The sequence below is a fragment of the Penaeus japonicus genome, unplaced genomic scaffold, assembly GCF_977035675.1.
Source record: "Penaeus japonicus unplaced genomic scaffold, GWHDUDI00000001_assembly GWHDUDI00000002, whole genome shotgun sequence".
NCBI classification, from domain to species: domain Eukaryota; kingdom Metazoa; phylum Arthropoda; class Malacostraca; order Decapoda; family Penaeidae; genus Penaeus; species Penaeus japonicus.
In genome coordinates this window covers 46,995,890-47,014,426 of record NW_028234404.1, presented here as the reverse complement: position 1 = coordinate 47,014,426, position 18,537 = coordinate 46,995,890, and the positions used below count along the sequence as shown (strand labels likewise).

The 18,537-nt window shown below is 37.9% G+C and overlaps 1 protein-coding gene across 2 annotated transcripts in view; it reads right to left on the bottom strand.

Annotated features, from left to right (window-relative positions):
* Window positions 1-12,033: 12,033 nt before the first annotated feature.
* Window positions 12,034-18,537, bottom strand: part of LOC122242771 (focadhesin) — a 12,156-nt gene continuing 5,652 nt past the window's right edge. For both annotated transcript variants that reach the window (XM_043000174.2, XM_043000166.2), the window contains exons 6-13: window positions 18,432-18,537; window positions 18,074-18,208; window positions 17,687-17,834; window positions 17,384-17,566; window positions 16,762-16,988; window positions 15,409-15,549; window positions 14,882-15,090; window positions 12,034-14,615 (exon numbers count right to left, since the gene is read on the bottom strand). The exon at window positions 18,432-18,537 is cut by the window's right edge and continues 69 nt beyond it. In XM_043000174.2, coding sequence (XP_042856108.2) covers window positions 12,653-14,615; window positions 14,882-15,090; window positions 15,409-15,549; window positions 16,762-16,988; window positions 17,384-17,566; window positions 17,687-17,834; window positions 18,074-18,208; window positions 18,432-18,537 — 3,112 coding nt within the window. In that variant the 3' untranslated portion in view covers window positions 12,034-12,652. The remainder of the gene's footprint in view (window positions 14,616-14,881; window positions 15,091-15,408; window positions 15,550-16,761; window positions 16,989-17,383; window positions 17,567-17,686; window positions 17,835-18,073; window positions 18,209-18,431) is intronic.

Below are 18,537 nucleotides of genomic sequence, written 5' to 3'. Positions count from 1 at the left end.
CTGTAATTTAATTTGATCCCTTTATATGTAATGCTTTATAATATTTCCTAAACTATGCTTTGGTTCTAAAAATTTTCTCTCAAAAGTGACACATTGGGTCCATAACATTCCACACTAAAGTATCAGCTTTGCACACTCAATTTGCTTTCGTTATAGAAGCCGGTCAATGGTAGAGGTAGAGTTTTTCATCTAGCTCTTAGGAACGCAAAAAAAATCATAGCTCCTAACCTTATGCTTTGTCTTTGAGAGTGAAGCCCGTTTAGAAAGAGCGCATGAACTAGAAAGAGTGCATGATTATGATGTAAACAAAATACTGGCCATTTTCCTTCATTGTTAATCCAGAGCATTCATTATTCAAAATTGAGCATTCTACCTCTGTAGTTCCTGCTCAGCTTCCACCAAGTCATGTCGAGGCTAAGTTTTTGGTGTAAACAGATTAATTTAGTTTGTGTATAGATGAATTACAAATGGTTAAAACTGCCTGGCTATAATACTTAACCATTCATTCTACATCTTGGGAACAAAACTGATTTATGTTTACTACAAAAACTATGCTGAAATCTAGCTGCCAGGTGTAGAATCTTATTGTTTTAGACTAAATGATTTGATCATACTGTATGTTACCAGTTGATGGAGGTCTTGTTGTCGAGATTTGTGGCAAGCAAGGAACCATTGCTTATGTGACCTGCAGCAAACACTATCATTCAGTGTGGTAGCCAATTACACTGTGGTTTCCTGCTTGTCATCCTAACCAAGCTTCGTCTAAAGCATCTAGCTGTGGGTCGGCCTTTGTACATAGGAGATACAGATATCATAATAATTAATAGTAAGAATATTAAATATCAAGGCAACTATATCTTGTTATAAAGCAGCACTATCACTAACTTTTTTGTGTTTTTCATGGAGGCAGAGAAGGAGCCACAAGCTCCTTTTCAAAGGGACTCGAACTTCTATGGCACTTTTTTGGGTGCGCATCTTACACCTTCAATATTGAAAAATAAATGTTTTCTCCAAACATTTGGAGAGTTTTGTTTTAGCCCTGCCTCTGATTCCATGTTCAAAAAGAGAAAATTTTAAGAAGTGGTCACAGTTTTATCATTTATTTTACAACTTCAAGGTTTTTGAATCCAATCCAAGTGCTGGATTCAACAATAAAATGTTTGAAATTTTTAAAACCTTTTTTCTTACACCTGACAGTAAGAAATTTAGAACTTTGAAAAATAAGTGCAAAAAGTAATAACCCACCGCATCTGCACTATACAAAATACAAAAAGTGCGGTCTGATTAGGAACTTCCTACATTTAACCAACCCAAGAAATGCCTGATATGATTTTAACCAAGTCAGCAATAATAATTTGGATGAAAATATCAAACAGTTGTCCAAGTAATTGCGATGTTGGGTTGATGTCACCCAGCGAACCTGACAAACGTAATACCAATGGCTTAGCTAACACAGTTTGGCAATGTATTAGAGAAGCAAGAATTACTGACCTCAGTATTTATAACGGAAACACTAGACCAAAGATTATACTCGTAATTCAGTTTGATGTAAAATGCAGGAAGAGAAATATGTCCTAGAATTACAATGGCTGTCCCCAAATGGACTGGAACAAATGTCTGGTCGTCATAAAGATCTCAAAGTTGATCTTGGAAAAGTCTCCGCTGGAGTTGAGCATACAGTAGATTAAGAGAAAAATATTCAGATAGAATGTATCAATCATAAAGTTTAATGGTACCTTAAAACTAACATGACAAGGATATTACAAGGTTAATACTAAACTAAAGATGGAAAACTGACTGATGTAATAAGAATGCGACTAAAAAGAGGATCGTGACTTGAGAACGTGGATATAAGGATATTAATCCTGTTGCTTAAATATCTAGACGGAAAAAAGGCCGTTAGGGAAAAAAATGTTTCATGTAAGAGACTTGAATATGGTTAGAAAGAGATTTGTATGGCTGTTGGCGTGTATGTGCGGTCATTATGCATCATGCACTAATGCTTTGCGTTCATTTGGGCACTACGGGTTATAGCTGACATTACTTGCCTACAAGGAGCAGCGCTGCGGCACTACATAAACAAACATGGTGGAGCTCTCGAAAACAGAAGACTAATTTAGCGTCAGAATTGATATCCCTGTGGCCACAGTTCGCACCGCACACGGAAATGAGCAAATGGAGAAGAAACAGTTTGATTTTAGATTTTTAAAAATAAATAAATAAATAAAAAGAATAATGATACAGTAGTTACAATTGATTTATTTACATAGCCACAGCAACTTTGAGAAATGGCCAATGGAATCATTTATATCTTAATAATATGGATTGGTATTGCAAAGCGAAAAATTAGATGTCCTCCACTCTCATCTGTTTGTAAAGAAATCTTCCTTAGCTTTCCAAGACCGTTGAGTTTGCAGCATTTAATAGACAAAAAACCGACTTTACCTACTTTTTGTCTAGCCTCGATCTCAAAGAGTTTAGTTGACACATTAAGTCGCTCTACAAGTGGTTGCAAAACTTCTTTCGGTGATGGCACCCTAAATTTCCGTTGTCCTTTCTGCAGCACATGTTCTTTAACTGCCCTTCCCCCAGCCCGTATGAATTTACCTATTCAACAAAGTTCATATTCGCCTGTCCCTCGAATTACTGCTGCTTGAAAGAAAGTGATCATAAATTACATGTCCGAAGGACAAGCGCACGACTCACCAGAATAATGAAGGCAAGCCTAAATTTGAAACTAGATCTACCCTAGCAGGCACGATGAATAATGATAACTAAATAAGGCAGGGGAGAAACAAACTGAAAATTTGATTACTTTAACTTCTTTGGTGAGGTATTGTATATGGTGGAATTACGGGAGAACGTACCCCCCTATTACAGGGCTTCGCCGCCCACCTGTTCTGAAGAATTCGATAACCAGCTGCACCCCCTAGGTACCCCCATCCCAAAGGATAAACAAGTGACGTTGCTGTGCACATGTGAACTGAGAATCTTTGTAACTCTTTGGTGTATCCGTAGATGTTATATCCCTCTTCCCTGAGCGCCTCGGCCCCTAGTTCAGGAACCACCGGATAAGGCAAAGGCGATTAAATGGAAGAGAGTTGGTTGTTACTGGTTAGATGTTACCTGGATATACTGCACCTCAAGGGTAAAGAAGCATTAAATCCACAGTAAATAAACAAAAATTTATGTAATGATACTTTTAATTTGTTACTTTAAAGAACAAAAATCCGTATTGGGATTTTTATTCAGTTTAATTTAGAAATGACTGTGAGGTGTTCATATTTAACATCTTGTTAATACCAAGAAATTTCCAAAGCTTCACTAAGGCGCTATAAAGAGAACGTAAAGTTACTTTTTGTAGTGAATGACTTCGTAATGCCACGACATAGTCTTTGCACCGTTACCGTCTCGGGAGCTTGTAATCTTCTGGTGTGGCGAGTTTGTTTACAAACACAAGAAAGGAAAACCTACAGCATTTTGGGGTTACAACTGTAATCTACACATTTGAGATAAACATGATTCCATCAATCATTCTCAAAGCCGTGAGTGTTTTTAATTCATGTTTCTATAAAGACTATTCATTCTTCTTGGGTGAAACGTAATTTTCCCCATTATGGAAGGCATGACACTGCACACTCATTTTTTTTATTTATTGCGCATTGCACACCTGGGTGATCTATACGCGATCATTTGTTGAAAGGGTGTGTCTGGTAGATAAGGATATGGCATTTTGTGCAATAAAATACAGCGTTCTTTGCATTTGCAATTTTGAATGAATGTGCACTTGAAGTGTACAATGCACACTTCAGTTGTTTTTTCGTCACACCCACAATCTCGGTGGAAAGTGCCTTTCTTCTCACACTGGCCTTTTCCTGCACCTGTACGTTTCTGTGTGCGATACAAAAACTTAGTCGAGTTGAATCTTCGAAGTATAATATTTCTGCTACGAAATGTCGATCTTCTTTTATGAAAATGAGAAATTATCTTTGAGAACCGCGCTGACAGAATTTATGGTGGAAATGGAAGGCTGGTTTATATATATTTTTTTAAACATAACATCTATTGTATATTTTTTGTTTAGAGCTGCAGATGATACATACACAATCTGTCTACATCTATCTATCTATATATACAAGCTAATTACAGATATCACTACCCCTCCTTTTTTAGAAAGGAAAGAGAGTGTGTGTTTTTTCCACATACTGATATGGTAAGTTATTGAGTCACCTGTCAAACTGATTTACACCAAAAGCTTCGCATTAAACATAAAACAGGGTCCCCGCTTTGATACCGCATCCTCTCCTTAAAAATCAGTTTCCACTCCACCCTCCAATAACGCGTAACCTGTTGCACATAAAAAAAAACACATCCGGAACTGACACGATATGGACGAAGATGGAATATGATTTCCGTCCACAACTGTACAAACTGCATCTCTCTTTCATAGGCCTTGCTTCAGGTGTCCTGGTGTCCTCTGGTTCGTAGAAAATATATGGATCTAATGTATCTTGGTGTACTGAAGGCACACCAGTACAGAAATCTTGATAATGATATGTTTCTTTTTGGGACAGGCGCGTTGCATGGATAAATAAACTTCATAGATTTATTTTTTTCTTTTTTAGTTTTTAGATAATCGGAATGAAATCACTTAGACGAGACATTGTGTTTTAAATGAAACACAGTTTTCGCCATTCATAGTTTGATCCATGTCCTCCTTGCTACATCAATCTCCTCAATCTCGCCGGAAGGAGTAATAATCTTTTGTCTTCTAGGTGTTTTGATTTATCGAGGACTCATACGATTAACTCTATCCCCAACAACTATACTGTTGGGGGTCCTGAGCAATGCACTTGGCCTCTTATTCTTCACACAGTCCCTGATCCTAAGCATAATCGAAATGCAAGTACATGGAAACAGTGATTTCTTGATTTATTTCTAGATATTAGAATATAACAGTGAATAAGAGGATGGCCGAGATTTCCTATGACAGGATGCATATATAACCCTGTAGCTACTTTTAAACATGAAAAGTATGTATGTTACTTGACAGATCTGCTTGGCAAGTAAAATAAATGATGTGAGGGATACAGATCTCCTAAAGGCGCCATGGTCTTATCCACTTCATAAACATTGTGAGGGTGCAGTCTCCTCAATTTGCAAATTCACCACTCGGAGTGTGAACTAGTGTGAACCGTTTGTTTCGACTCCTGTACTCAAATACATGCTCCCTACCTAATATTTGAATACGTTTCATATACGAGTCGATTTTGCCGGTTCACATATTGACAATGTTGAGTGGCGACCTTAGGAAGTGGAGGTGATTGTACTCATGTTTGTAAACTACACCCCACAATAACATATGTGAGGGCGATTAGGTCAAACCTTCGCAAACTGTTTGAATACAAGAGGTTTTGCGACTGGTACACTAATCGGGTTGCATGAGGTTACACATTTTGGCATGCCTTATTTTACGTGTCTGGCTTTCAGATAGAGAATCCCTATCGCTGGGCCTCGTGTTTGTACAACAGCAAGAACACTTCTCTTTCAAGACACATGGACATTTGTCTCGCTGTGGCCATAGCATCATGGGCCTTTGTGAGAGCTTTCGGTGTGTTCACCAGAGATCTGAACCTGGGATTATGATGACATATTCTTTTCACAATTGCCTCCTAGGCGATAATTTCCATACTGTATTCTTTGTCTTTGGGTCTGATGTGCATAACTTTGCACTTCAATTCAACAGATCCGAGCAGTCACCCAATGGACCCTGATAAAGATGGCCCCGTTGAAGTTTAGCCTAGTCCTCATGTAGCTTTTGGGGCATTTCTTGTGTTTCTTTTCTCTGTAAAGAGCTCAGCATAAATTGCGAAAACCAAGCTCGATTGAGCCATGATTGACTGTCAGGGAAATCATTACTGAAGATTAAGAATAATTAGGGGTCATGGATGATCCTTTGAGAAATTCCGATGTATACTGGTGCATTTTCTGATGATTTTACATTAACTGATGCTAATAATATCCTGTGAGCCAAAAAGTCCTTCTCCCAGTTCCATATCGATAGCAGTGTGTAATGCAGTTCAGACAAAGATACCTTTGAGACTAAGTTGGCGACTATTTTAATTGTTTACAAATAGGCCAAACTACGCATCACATAACGTTTTGTTGGCTCGACAGTTCACCAGATTTTGCTTACTAGCGCCCTGATCAAGTGGCCACAGGGATTGAAAGAGGATGAGGCAGCTTATAGGCGAGCTCTTTGAGGATCCGGGTTTCATTTTGCTAGGTTCAGGTTTCTCAGCCTATTCTAAGTTTCATGAGGAAAAAAAGTCTTGGGGCGTTTTGCGGTATCGTCACCTGTCACGATAATTGGTGGATTTGGCTCATATGTTAAGACAACAGAGAAAAAGTAATCAATGCGCTATGCCATTTCAATACAATCATTTGGTCTTTGTGCCTTCAGGTCTTCTGAGGTTTAAGTCTTGGAAATGAATATAGAATATTTTTGTTACATTCAATTTTGTTGGCAAAGCCCCATTCACAATCAGACAATGAAGAATCCAGACTTTTCTAGAGATCGCGATTTGCCAGTCAGAAAGCCCTTTTGTTGGCCAAGGACCCTGCTTTCTCTTTCCACAATGAAGCCGTACTTTGACTTTTAATTTGGCTGCCACCACATTGTCCATCCTAAGTTCATGATTATGCTTAGAAAGTTTAACGACATTCCGTAAATGGTGGGGATCTGGCATATTTCATGGAAATTTCTCGGGAAACCCAATTTGTAGCTTGCATTGGGCTCATGTTTTCGGTTAGGATTATCTTGTTCCCTGTTATCCATTGTTATTTTGTTCCCTTGTTATCCATTGTTATTTTGTTCCCTGTTATCCATTGTTATCTTGTTCATGTCAGTGAGGCCAGGAATCTCATTACCTCTCCTGTGGGTGGTGATGACAATGTTAACATCCATGGGTTACATGCTCGGCATTCCCAAGCATACCCTAGTTAACCCAATTAATATCTAGAAATTAAAGACTTCCCTTCCTCTCTTCAGGTAACAACTTCCTGAATTAATTCAATTCGCCATCGTCCTCGTCATTAGAATTTGGGACTCAGTCTCTACACATGAATATAACTTTTTGTCCTAATACATTAGTTTTACACCACATTCTTTACTGAATAATCTACCATGAGAGTCATCTAATTTGCACGGAAGGATTTTTGCATATAATGCAATGTTCCAGTTTAATGGGATGGGAGAGCGTTTTGTATCCAGTAATTTGAAACTTTAGGATGTATTTCCTAGTCAAAATATGTGCGGGTCTCCATAGTGTCTTTTTGACAAATTTCTTTGCCAGAGTCATGCTTACAATGAAACATAAACATTTGCGCTGATTTTCCATCTCGAATGATTTACAGGTCTTTTACTTAAAATTCTTAATGTCCCAGCTATCTTTTTTTTTATTCTCTTTCCTTTTCGCCGCCTCATTCTCCTGGATCTAGAAGCTCCTGAGACCCACCAGCTCTTTAGGGATACGGTACCTTTATTTTTTTGTATAAATACAGTTTTACGCTTTGGCACATTTGCCAAGACTGTGTTCACCATCTCAAGAGGAGCAAAGTCGTATTGATGGGCTTGGACTTCACTTTGCCCTTGTCCTAGGGGGGTTCGATGGTTGTGTTTTTCATTCTGAACACATTTCTAATATTCATATTCAGTTTCAGATTAATGTGAAGGCTGTGGAACATTGTATATTGTGATGGTTTATCCCTCCTTCAGCCTTTAATGCCCGTCAATTCTCACAAATCTTTACCTGTGTCTGTGTATACAACTGACTCCACTTCTGTTTAAATCCTTGTTACATATACTCGACAGTTTTGTGCAAACTCATGCTAGGTACAGTGAGCCTCCAATGGGCCTAAAATTGATAATTTTCAGGACCACTACTACTATAGTCACCAGTACAAAGCCACCATTTCTCTCCATCTAACCAATCAGGTCCTCTCATTCACTCGCCCTTCTAGTATTTTGCAAGAAACGCGATTGTGATTGGTTGTTGATATATATGGGGGTGTGGCTAATTTCGCCTGACTGTACCGGTGACTAAATTACTTTACATTCTCTAACTACAGACTTGGTAGATCCTGATGCGGACCTTAAGGCAAATGTACGTTAGGATGTTATCTTCTTCCAATGACATGTTAGAAGTCTGCCTTGGGAGGGTACAAACTGATTAATGACTAAACAGATGCAAGGAGAGAGGTCACGGAACTCTATAGATGGTGTGGGGACGGCTCCTTTGTTTTTCGTATGCGTTTCAAGAGAAAGGTGTCAATATCCTCTTTTGCAGTTAGCTCCAGGGCACGTCGTCATAATTGAGTCTAGCATAACCTGGCGAAATGCATTCTCAAACTGTATTAGGGTTATCCCCCTCCCCCCATCCATCGCATGATGAATGGATTTTCAACACAATCAGTATAATGATAATGGTAATAACCACAATTAGGATAATGATAACATCAATTATTTGTGCAATTTATGGTGACACACACCTGCTCAGTGTTATTTGAAGCGACCCTTGTCTTCCGCATCCGGGGCATTGACATCGTAAGGCAAATACCTTTTTTTAAGAATTCTACCTTTTCCTATGTCGCCTGCTCGTTCACTCGCTTAGTTATGCCGATATTGACTCGATCTAGTTTCGTCCTCAGAAAATGCTCGCTTTTTTAGCTCCAGAGCCCCATGCTTACATTGCAGACAACTGCACTGTATGGCGTCGCCCACTTCTATCTGCCAGGTCATTTTCACCAGCTATTACATTGCAAAAAGGCAAATTACCAGACTTAGGTAGTCTTTGCATGCATTATGGTGAGGAGGATGAAGCACGAATTCGACAGAGATAATATCTCTATCATACCGAAATTACGACTTTTCCAAGGAAATTTAAATGAGATTGAATAACAGCATTAGGAAATGGTAATTCTAGGGATTGAAGTCGATGAGGTCTCGTTTTCTGCCTCCTTAAAGAAAGTCAGGTAGGTGGAAAAAATGTCAGAAGGACTTTACTGACAACATGGTCATGGAGGATACTAACACAACATAACTTAAAGTTTAATACGAAAAATCAGCTCAGAAACCGAATATTCTGCGTCTGTTGAATCCACTTCAATGACCAATAGCCTTGTTCTAAACGTTAAAATTTCTCCAGTTCCCCTTTTCTTCGAAACACACGAGTCGAAATACAGAATCTGATAAGGCTTTTATAGTTACAAGAGTATTTTTTTTATTACCATAATAAAAAAAAGCGTAAGATCCTTTGTTTCCTTTAATACTTTCCCCGATATATCTATCTAGACTACAAATGTGTAAGTTCTACTTAGAACTACAATAGAAAGATCAGTCCAAAAAGAAACGCCAATATATATATATATATATATATATATATATATATATATATATAATATATATATATATATATATATATATATATATATATATATATATATATATGCGCTTCATCGATTGGGTTAATCATTAGAAGAAAAAAAATTAATACTGGTATTCCGCAACTTGAAATTAGACTGATTAGAAATCTATATTGCGATTAAAGTGCCGTTGTTAGACTCAACAATAAGCTCACAAATACACTCGAAATAAAGCTTGGCATAAGACAAGGCTGTATCACCTCTCCCATTCTTTCTAATATAAAGAAACGTCATGTCTAAAATTCCATGGATACAATTTGACTAACATAAGATATGCTGATGATACTGCTGCACTGCCAAGAATTACTGAAGATGAATTGCAACTCATAATCAACAATCTGTAAAGGTTGCAAACGATATGACATTGAATTGAGTGCAAAGAAAATGAAAGTCATGAAAATTGATAAAAAGAACACTTATACACCTATTACTATTAAGGCAAGTGAGAGAATACAAGTATCTGGGAAGTTGGATAACATCAGATGGTTATTGGTTTACAGACCTAAACTGGCCAAGCCAAACCGGTCTTCTGGCAACAACTCTGAATGTTGGTCTATAAATAATATCATAATGGATAAAATAAAATCCTTTGAACTCTGGTGTTACCGCAGAATACTATAGATTAGATAGGTTGAGAGTCAGAAATAGAGATTTAATGGCAAGATTAGGTATTTTGGCAAAAGATAGATGGTTTAATATCATTGGGAGATGCAATCTTGGTTTTGCAGAACGCATGTTGAGAGCTCCATGACACCATTTTGGAAGGCATGATTGAGGGAAAGAGACAGAGGACGACAGAGACTTGCCTGGAGTGATAACACCAAGAGCTGGTTGAACTTAGGGAGTTACAAGTCTAAGGCTTTGGCGCAGGACTGAGTTAAGTGGATGAAGAGTGCTGACACCCTTCGTATCGCAGAGGGCGGCTTAATTGATTGACTGAAGTTCGCATGGGGATATATGAACGACCATATTTTCTGATTTGATTATTACTTTATTAGCCTTTTTGAGTGTAGAGGTCAAATGAGGTAAAAAGTGTCGGGACCCTGCTAAAATATTCTGTAGCATGAAATACTACATACGTTCTTTTCGAACTTCCGATACAAGGCACCCATTCCATGTAACCATGTGTCTAGACCAGAATTCTTTCAGCAGAATGATATTTCATTGCCGAAGAAAGAGGTCCCATAGATAATAGAGCCAATATATGCGTAGTGTCATTTTAGATGAATTTAGACAATGGTTGATCTGTTAAGATTTCAAATTCACAGCAAATATACAAATCGTTAGAAAATCGTAACGTTTTGCTTAAAACTCCCTAATTCTAGGAACCCAAAATCTTGGCCAGCCGAAGGCTCTCAAATTTGTTTCAACATGAAATGGGAAGCAAATGCTATATCAGCAACTAAAAACAACCATGAGAGCCTCATAATCGACGTTTGACCTGTAACGCGTCTCAGTAGCTCAGCAATGGGAAAACCTTGACCTAATATTTTGGTGTCAAGATACTGCAGTTTCTGTTTTCTTTTATTAAACAATACAGTATACTTTAAGACAGAGTGATTGCCCCTATATCTGACATTTCAAGTTTACAAGTAAAGTTAGCTATTCAGTGACGGAGACCCACGAAAAGAATGTTGTCAATATATTACTGAGCAATGTCTGCCTTTTCCGTTTACCATTTTAATGTTAAATAGCGTTTGGTTTTCGTTATACTTACGATTCAAAGCGGTAAGTGTTTTTTTTAAGTAACTGGACAGCAAATGGCATCACATTAGAACATGAATTATATGAAATATAGTTACTACTAATCAATGCCCAAAGAAAGAGCCCGCTCTCCTGCACCCGTGCTTGTTTAGAACGAATTCAACCGCATCTTTGCTCTTTCTTCAGTAAAAGATATAGAGGAACAAATGAGCTCATTTGCATAAAAGAGCGTACATTGTAACTTTATAGTCTTTTCCGTTAACCATCGTCTGTATTTTAAGGGATCATAGTCTACCAGGCCGTTGATTGACTGACATTAAGATTCTCTGACCCACCAAATCTAGTCATTAGTGGCGATCTGGACCTTCGAGAGTCACTGCGATCAAGAATCAGACCATTCGCTTTATACCAAGAATTAATTATCAAGATGCCTACCTATATGATAGCATTTTCAGATACAACACTAACAAAACGGACCAGGTTTCCTGGAACTTGAAGCAGAGGTTTACCAGATCCAGAAACAATTTCTCCATGGAAGCTATGTATCAACCTCCACCTGTGCAACACAATTGATAAAAAACGATTGTCAAAATGCAACACACCTTTCACTTTAGCAAGGGTGTAATGTAGGTTCTCATCTCTCTCTCTCTCTCTCTCTCTCTCTCTCTCTCTCTCTCTCTCTCTCTCTCTCTCTCTCTCTCTCTCTCTCTCTCTCTCTCTCTCTCTCTCTCTCTCTCTCTCTCTCTCTCTCTCTCTCGACCTTTCACTTGGCACTAATTGATACAAAACTGGATGAAGAAAGTTTGGCCTGAAAAATAATTTTTTGCAAATAATGATATTCAAGGATGAATGCTTATATTTTTTTATTGACATTTTCAGATAATACTTATTCCATTGATTAAATATCCAAACAATTCAAGTTATATGTAATGACATTTAGCATTGCAGACTATACGTATATGCATATATATATATATATATATATATATATATATATATATATATATATATATATATATATATATATATATAAATGCCTATGTTTTCTTGTTAACAGTAATTGCAACAAATAATCAATTATAATCGAAGATGGGTAAGTTGCTTGAATATACATTAACATTCCTATAATTCCAGTATAGTAGTAGAACATATTTTGAAACAATACAATTCTGAAATATAAAACAATTAAAGTAACACATAGTAACAATCAGAGATTAAGGTTTTTCTCAAACTTTACTGGCTCATATTTAACATTTTCTAAGTTACTTAAGCTTCTCAATTTCTCTAAAACCTTCAATAATTTGCAAACATCACATTCCCAATGAAATGTAAAGTCATACGAACACACAAAATTGCAGATATATAACAATTCTTTCAAATGAATGCTAAATAAATACCTTCCATTGCTAATGCTATCAATCGGAACTGATAACGCAAACTGCCTGGATTTAGTACAATCTGAATCCTATACAAGCATGGCAATAACCTTATTCCACATAACCTGCGAAATACTTGGGTTGAGAGTGGCAAGGAGGAGTGTCGGTGAACCAAGATGATAGCGCGAGGCATTATAGTCCTGCAAGAGGGCATGGCATGAAACCAGCCAGTTCAGAAGCTGACTGAGAGTCTGAATCCACGAAGGCTGACCCGAAAGCGTCACCAAGGAAGGCAGGAGAAGACGATCTCGCAGTGCTGGAGTCTCAGCTAGGACCTGCATATGATTTGTGGCCCACAAACCTGACCATACAATAAGCCCCATAACTAGGAGATCGAGGTAGAAGGTGATGCGCTGCTGCTGCTCATGCATTGCAACAAAATTATCATCTGTCTTTCTCTTCAGGTGATCTCTCAGTCTTCCTAGTAGCTGCAGGAACCACGCAGTACTCTCTTTTACGTGGCACCTAAATACTAATGTATTTGACATAACACTAAGTAGATGTGAGCGATCGCCAGGCAGAGAGGCTGCAGAGTCAACTAAATCATTGAGCCATGGCAGGGCCATTTCCTCTGGGTCCGTCTCTGCTACATGACAACGTAGCACAGCTGCACGGAACAACCTCTCATTCGTAACTTCCCACCAAAGAGATGGGGAGGTTAAACGCTCAATGTGCTTTTGCGGAAGGTCGGCAACACATGCCTTGTAAGCGTTGTATACCACCTCATCTGTTGGGTCCATATTTTCATTTAGATGTTCAATTGCATTACTCAAGACATTTCTATTAGTGTCAAATATGAAGTCAGCAGTAAGGACTGGTTTTACTGATTCTAACAAAGCTTTCATATGTTTAGTATCAGATATGCGTTGCTGGAAGATGTATGCTATGAACGGCTGCAAGAAGTTTGGAGGGACTCCACGACCTATGTGATCTAACAGTCCAAAAAGTGTAATTTCATCTTCTTTAGTTAAGCCATTTGTTGGTGCTGGTATCAGCCACTGACTTATTAAATTACATGCTGAAGGGGACTTGTTACTCTGCCTTGCTGCAATTCTAAAGAGACTATGACGAATTCTTGTTGTCCAATTTTCATTTGAAGCTGACTGTGATGCAGTGAGAACCTTTTCCAAAAATATCCAGTCTAAAGCTGGATAAGGCCGTGGCAGTGGCTGGCCTAAAGATTCCATCACCAATACAGCACACCTTAGCAATCTCTGCTTTGCATCAAAGTCTGTGCAGTTAGCCAATGTATCAGGGAATTCTATAAGGAAATTCACTAGGATTCTTAATGTTGAGGTGTCTTTAAGGAAACTGTAGGAAGGTGGCTCTGGTTGACCACCACTACCCTTGACACCTCTGCGTTTTGCCTCTTGAACAGCTGTCATGTATATTCCTTTTGGAAGTGAAGCTACTTCTCTTGCTACTAGTGATTTAATAAAGTTCTGCACATGTGGAATGTGTGAGTCAGGACATCCCTTCATCAACTTAATCCACCCTATTGCAGGGACGTAATCCAAGACATCAACTGGGTTTCTTGCAGCTTCGAAGGGCGTAGCGGCCATGCTGGGTGGCAATTGGTGTCCTTCTCTTGCATATTTTGGTAACATTCTCAGGGTGTAACTACCATATTTGTAATTTTCCAATGATTTATATGCTGCTTCCACCACATCTATGTTGTGGTGATGACTTACCCAATTCCAAAGAATTATAAGAGAGTTCTCTGTGAATTTTTGATACTCTGTACTCTCTACATGAAGTGTAGGAACAAGGCCTAGAAGATTGCAGAGTTTCACAGTAATTTCAGGCCTATTATCTCTCACCAATTTGGGAGCAATAACTCGCCAAGTTGTCCGCAAATCTATGACTTGGTTGGAGCATAATGCATAAATACCATCGAGGGCTATCAAAGCTTGAGCAGTCCCCTCATTGCCACGGCATTCATTCAACACTTTTGAGAGCAGTGGTAGCAACTCCTCACCATGCTGGGAAGGTCTGAGGAGAAATAATAAAATGTATCAGTGATCTTCACAAAATATGAACAAACAAATCAACAAACCTCTTGAAAATCAAAACATAAAATACTGAATCTAAATACTACCAAAAATCTAGTATATATTGTGTGAATAAGGTTCATCAATTGCTTATCAAAATCCAAATAATAGGACGGTATTAAATGCTTAACTGCAAATCATTTGGTAAATTTTTGCATCTGTACTCTACGGTCCTGCTGTAGAATTCCATAAATCAAACACACTTACTTTGATTTACAAATACTAGTGACAACATATGCCCTAGCAATCTGAACCTCTGCAGAATTAATTGACCTGTCATTGATCAACTGTGATAGGTACGAGTAAGTTCGAGGTTCAACTGTCCAGAGGTCATACACAAGGCGCAGGACAAGTGGGCGGAGGGACCCTGAACCCCACAGAGCAAGGAGAGTCTTCAGCACCAAAGCAACACAGAGCTGTTATGAAGGATAACATCGTCTAAGTATGGTCTGTTGTGTATTCTTTCTAATATTGAGCAATTTAAGTGCAACAAATCTGTTTTACTTCATTTTGAAGAGAAGATGGGGTATACCATATATATATATATATATATATATTATATATATATATTATATATATATATATATATATATATATATATATATATATATACCATATATATACATCATAACTAAAAAAATATCGAAAGTATTTCATTCTCTACCTCAACTTGTACAAATAATCAACTAATCTTTCATGCTATAATTCACCAGCAAACCTCAAGTTAAGTATACTTTGTTAACTGCTAATGATGGCAGAGTGTAGAGTATGGTGAGACGTGTTGCTGGGTCAGGTTCACGGCCCAGTCTGTAGAGGACCATTGGGAATACTTCTAGGGAGAGGGACTTCTTCTTCATCACTTCCTTTTCTAGAACCTGTGTCAGAGGAAAAAAAAACGGTGTCAGATTATCAGAAGAAACTTTCTCTTCTTTAAACAGTCAAAACATAAAAAATTATATATTTTCACAAAAAAGTATTTTTTTTTAAGCATTATTATAATGAATACATTCCTTGTGTATGCAGTAGCCTAGCAAAGATAACAAAAATATATATATATAAATAAATAAATACTAATTTCTGAAAGGAAGAATAATACTTTCTGTATACTATTTCCAATGATATAATTGTTGAAACCCCTGCATGGCCTATATGGCAGAATAAGTATCTTTCCTGTGTAAACTTCAACTCCATGAGCATTAAATATGAGTTGCTAACAAATAAAATACATATCCTTGATTAATATGCTAAGAATTTAATGTCAAAGTAAAGTAAAGTAAAAGTATGTAAGTATGTATGTAAGTAAGTAAGTAAGTAAGTAAGTAAGTAAGTAAGTAAGAGAGAGAGAGAGAGAGAGAGAGAGAGAGAGAGAGAGAGAGAGAGAGAGAGAGAGAGAGAGAGAGAGAGAGAGAGAGAGAGAGAGAGAGAGAGAGAGAGAGAGAAAGAAAAGAGGGAATCTCTAAAAATATTAAGTTACATACATATGTTCATCACAAGGAAAAGAAAAGAGCAGAAGAAACTCTGCAGTTAGAGAGAGATTAGTTCAAAATCAATTACACTGGATTTTCTTGAGATGAATTGCTTTCTGTTTCTTTTTTGATGAAACCCTTAAGGGGCTATGGCGCATGCCAGGGAGAGGGAGGGATGGTGTGAGAGTTGCAAGTATGCAAGTTGTAAGTGTGAGTCTATGTGTGCAGTATGTATGTGTGTGCCAGATATGTCAAAGACTTCAAGATGGAAAATTCAAAATGGATGAGGAAAAAGGGGTCATGATTCCATTCTTGATCTGGGCCGACATGTCAAGTCAGTCATAGACACGGATGGCACCGTGCCAGACATGTAAAACAGCCATCCTACTGCACAAACATTTTTCCAATACCGCAACCAATGGGTTAAACTACTTCAACCTTAACCTCTCAGACAGAGACTCTCGGTCAGTCAGCCACCACAGAAGGAGTGGTTCTCTGTCCCCAGACTCTCAAGCTACCCTCCACTTGGCCTAGCCTGCCAAGGCAAGTGCCATGAGGTCATCATGCCAAGGATGTCCCAAGTGTGTGTGTCAGACAGATAGACGGAGAGAGAAAACTCACCTTTGTTGCTTCCTGAACTGATTGTGATGTAGACCCCTGGTACAAAAACACAGATGTGACAAAAGTATGATGAAAGCTAGAAATCTGATTGATGGATGTTGCAAGCTTGGATAACCAATCAGAGGCCAGTTGTGGATCCCTGACCAATCGATCGGAAAATTCCAGTGCTGGTATGAATGAGACCAGACTGGAAAATGTGCAACACAGTGTTTCCCAATGGGCATTACCTGTGTAAAGAGAACTTTGTTAAATGTAATGGCCATATGCACAAACCTGATATTGCCTATTTTCTCTTCCTCTCATAATGATGCTAATATAAAATAATTACATATTTATCTATTTACATTTACTCATTTTCACAATAAGTTTGAACACACACACACATACATGCACACACACACACACACACACACACACACACACACACACACACACACACACACACACACACACACACACACACACGCACTCGCACACGCACACGCACACGCACAAGCACGTGCAGACACTGACACAGACACACACACACACACACATGCTCTCTTTAGCCATGTCAGATGCTCTTTTATATAGTAAGTACTCTGTTCAGTAACTGCCGATTCATAAAAGAATTGCAACAAACCTGCCAACTGTGTATTAGCTGAAGCTTGAGCTGGTGTAGCCTGTATAAGAGATACGACAGCTGCAGCAGCTGTTGTCAGGCCAGGAATACTTGTGCAAGGAGCTGATAACACCTGCAGCAAAGATGGCAACAACCGTGCACCAATCAAAGGATTACCATCTTTGTTTGACAGAAGAGTTGCACCTGAAGAAAATTTTAAGACAGATAATTCGGAGATCAAATTTTCCTGATATGTTTATTATCATATATATATAATCAGAATGCTATCCTTCAAGTATCTATCTATATTATTTGATGACTGACCTAATTTCAGAAGATTTACTTGTAGTTGTCCAGAAGTTTGAGGTAAGACTTCTGCCAAAGCGCACAGAGTAACATCACAACCTCTTCCCAGGCGGGAGACCAGTGTGTTCATATATCTCTCTAATGTCCTTGTTCCTAGCCCTTGTTTCTACAAAAAAGGGAAATACAGAAACCATATAATTTATGACCTTATGTTGAGTACTCTTTAAAACTATATTTTACAAATAAAAATTTTAATACATTTATCATAAAATTGTTTTCATAATCATCCTCTAATTATATATTTAAGCATCTGAACAAAATTAACTTATTCTACTAAAATAATAAAGAAACTCCATCTAAAATCATTATTACATAACAGAAATCAGACTATCAATTGGGACTCACCCATGCCAGTGGCACCATCATGACAAGACATGGTAAAAGAGCTGACTGCATCCTTAAGGAATTATCAGCTATTGCAATTTCTGCTAGAGCAAGTAATACCATCACCTTCCTTTCTATGTGATCCTTGCTACTATCCTGTAAGGAGAAACAAACTGAATATTCTATTCTTTTTATGGAGAATATGTCATGATTACCCATACCAGCATTTATATCTATCAATACCATCATCTGAAGCTATCCACATCTACATCTAATAATCTTTTTTATAAGATTTGAAGTTTTCATCATCCATATATATTATCACCTTTTTTATGACTAATAATTTGTCTTAATTTCAAATACAACATACAACACTTACCTTGATAAGAGTAACAATCCTTGACAGTAGAGGAACAAAGTCAAGGCCTAGCTGAGCAGAATGTGAATTCACAATGAGGGATATGAGAGGCCTGGCTATTGGCAAG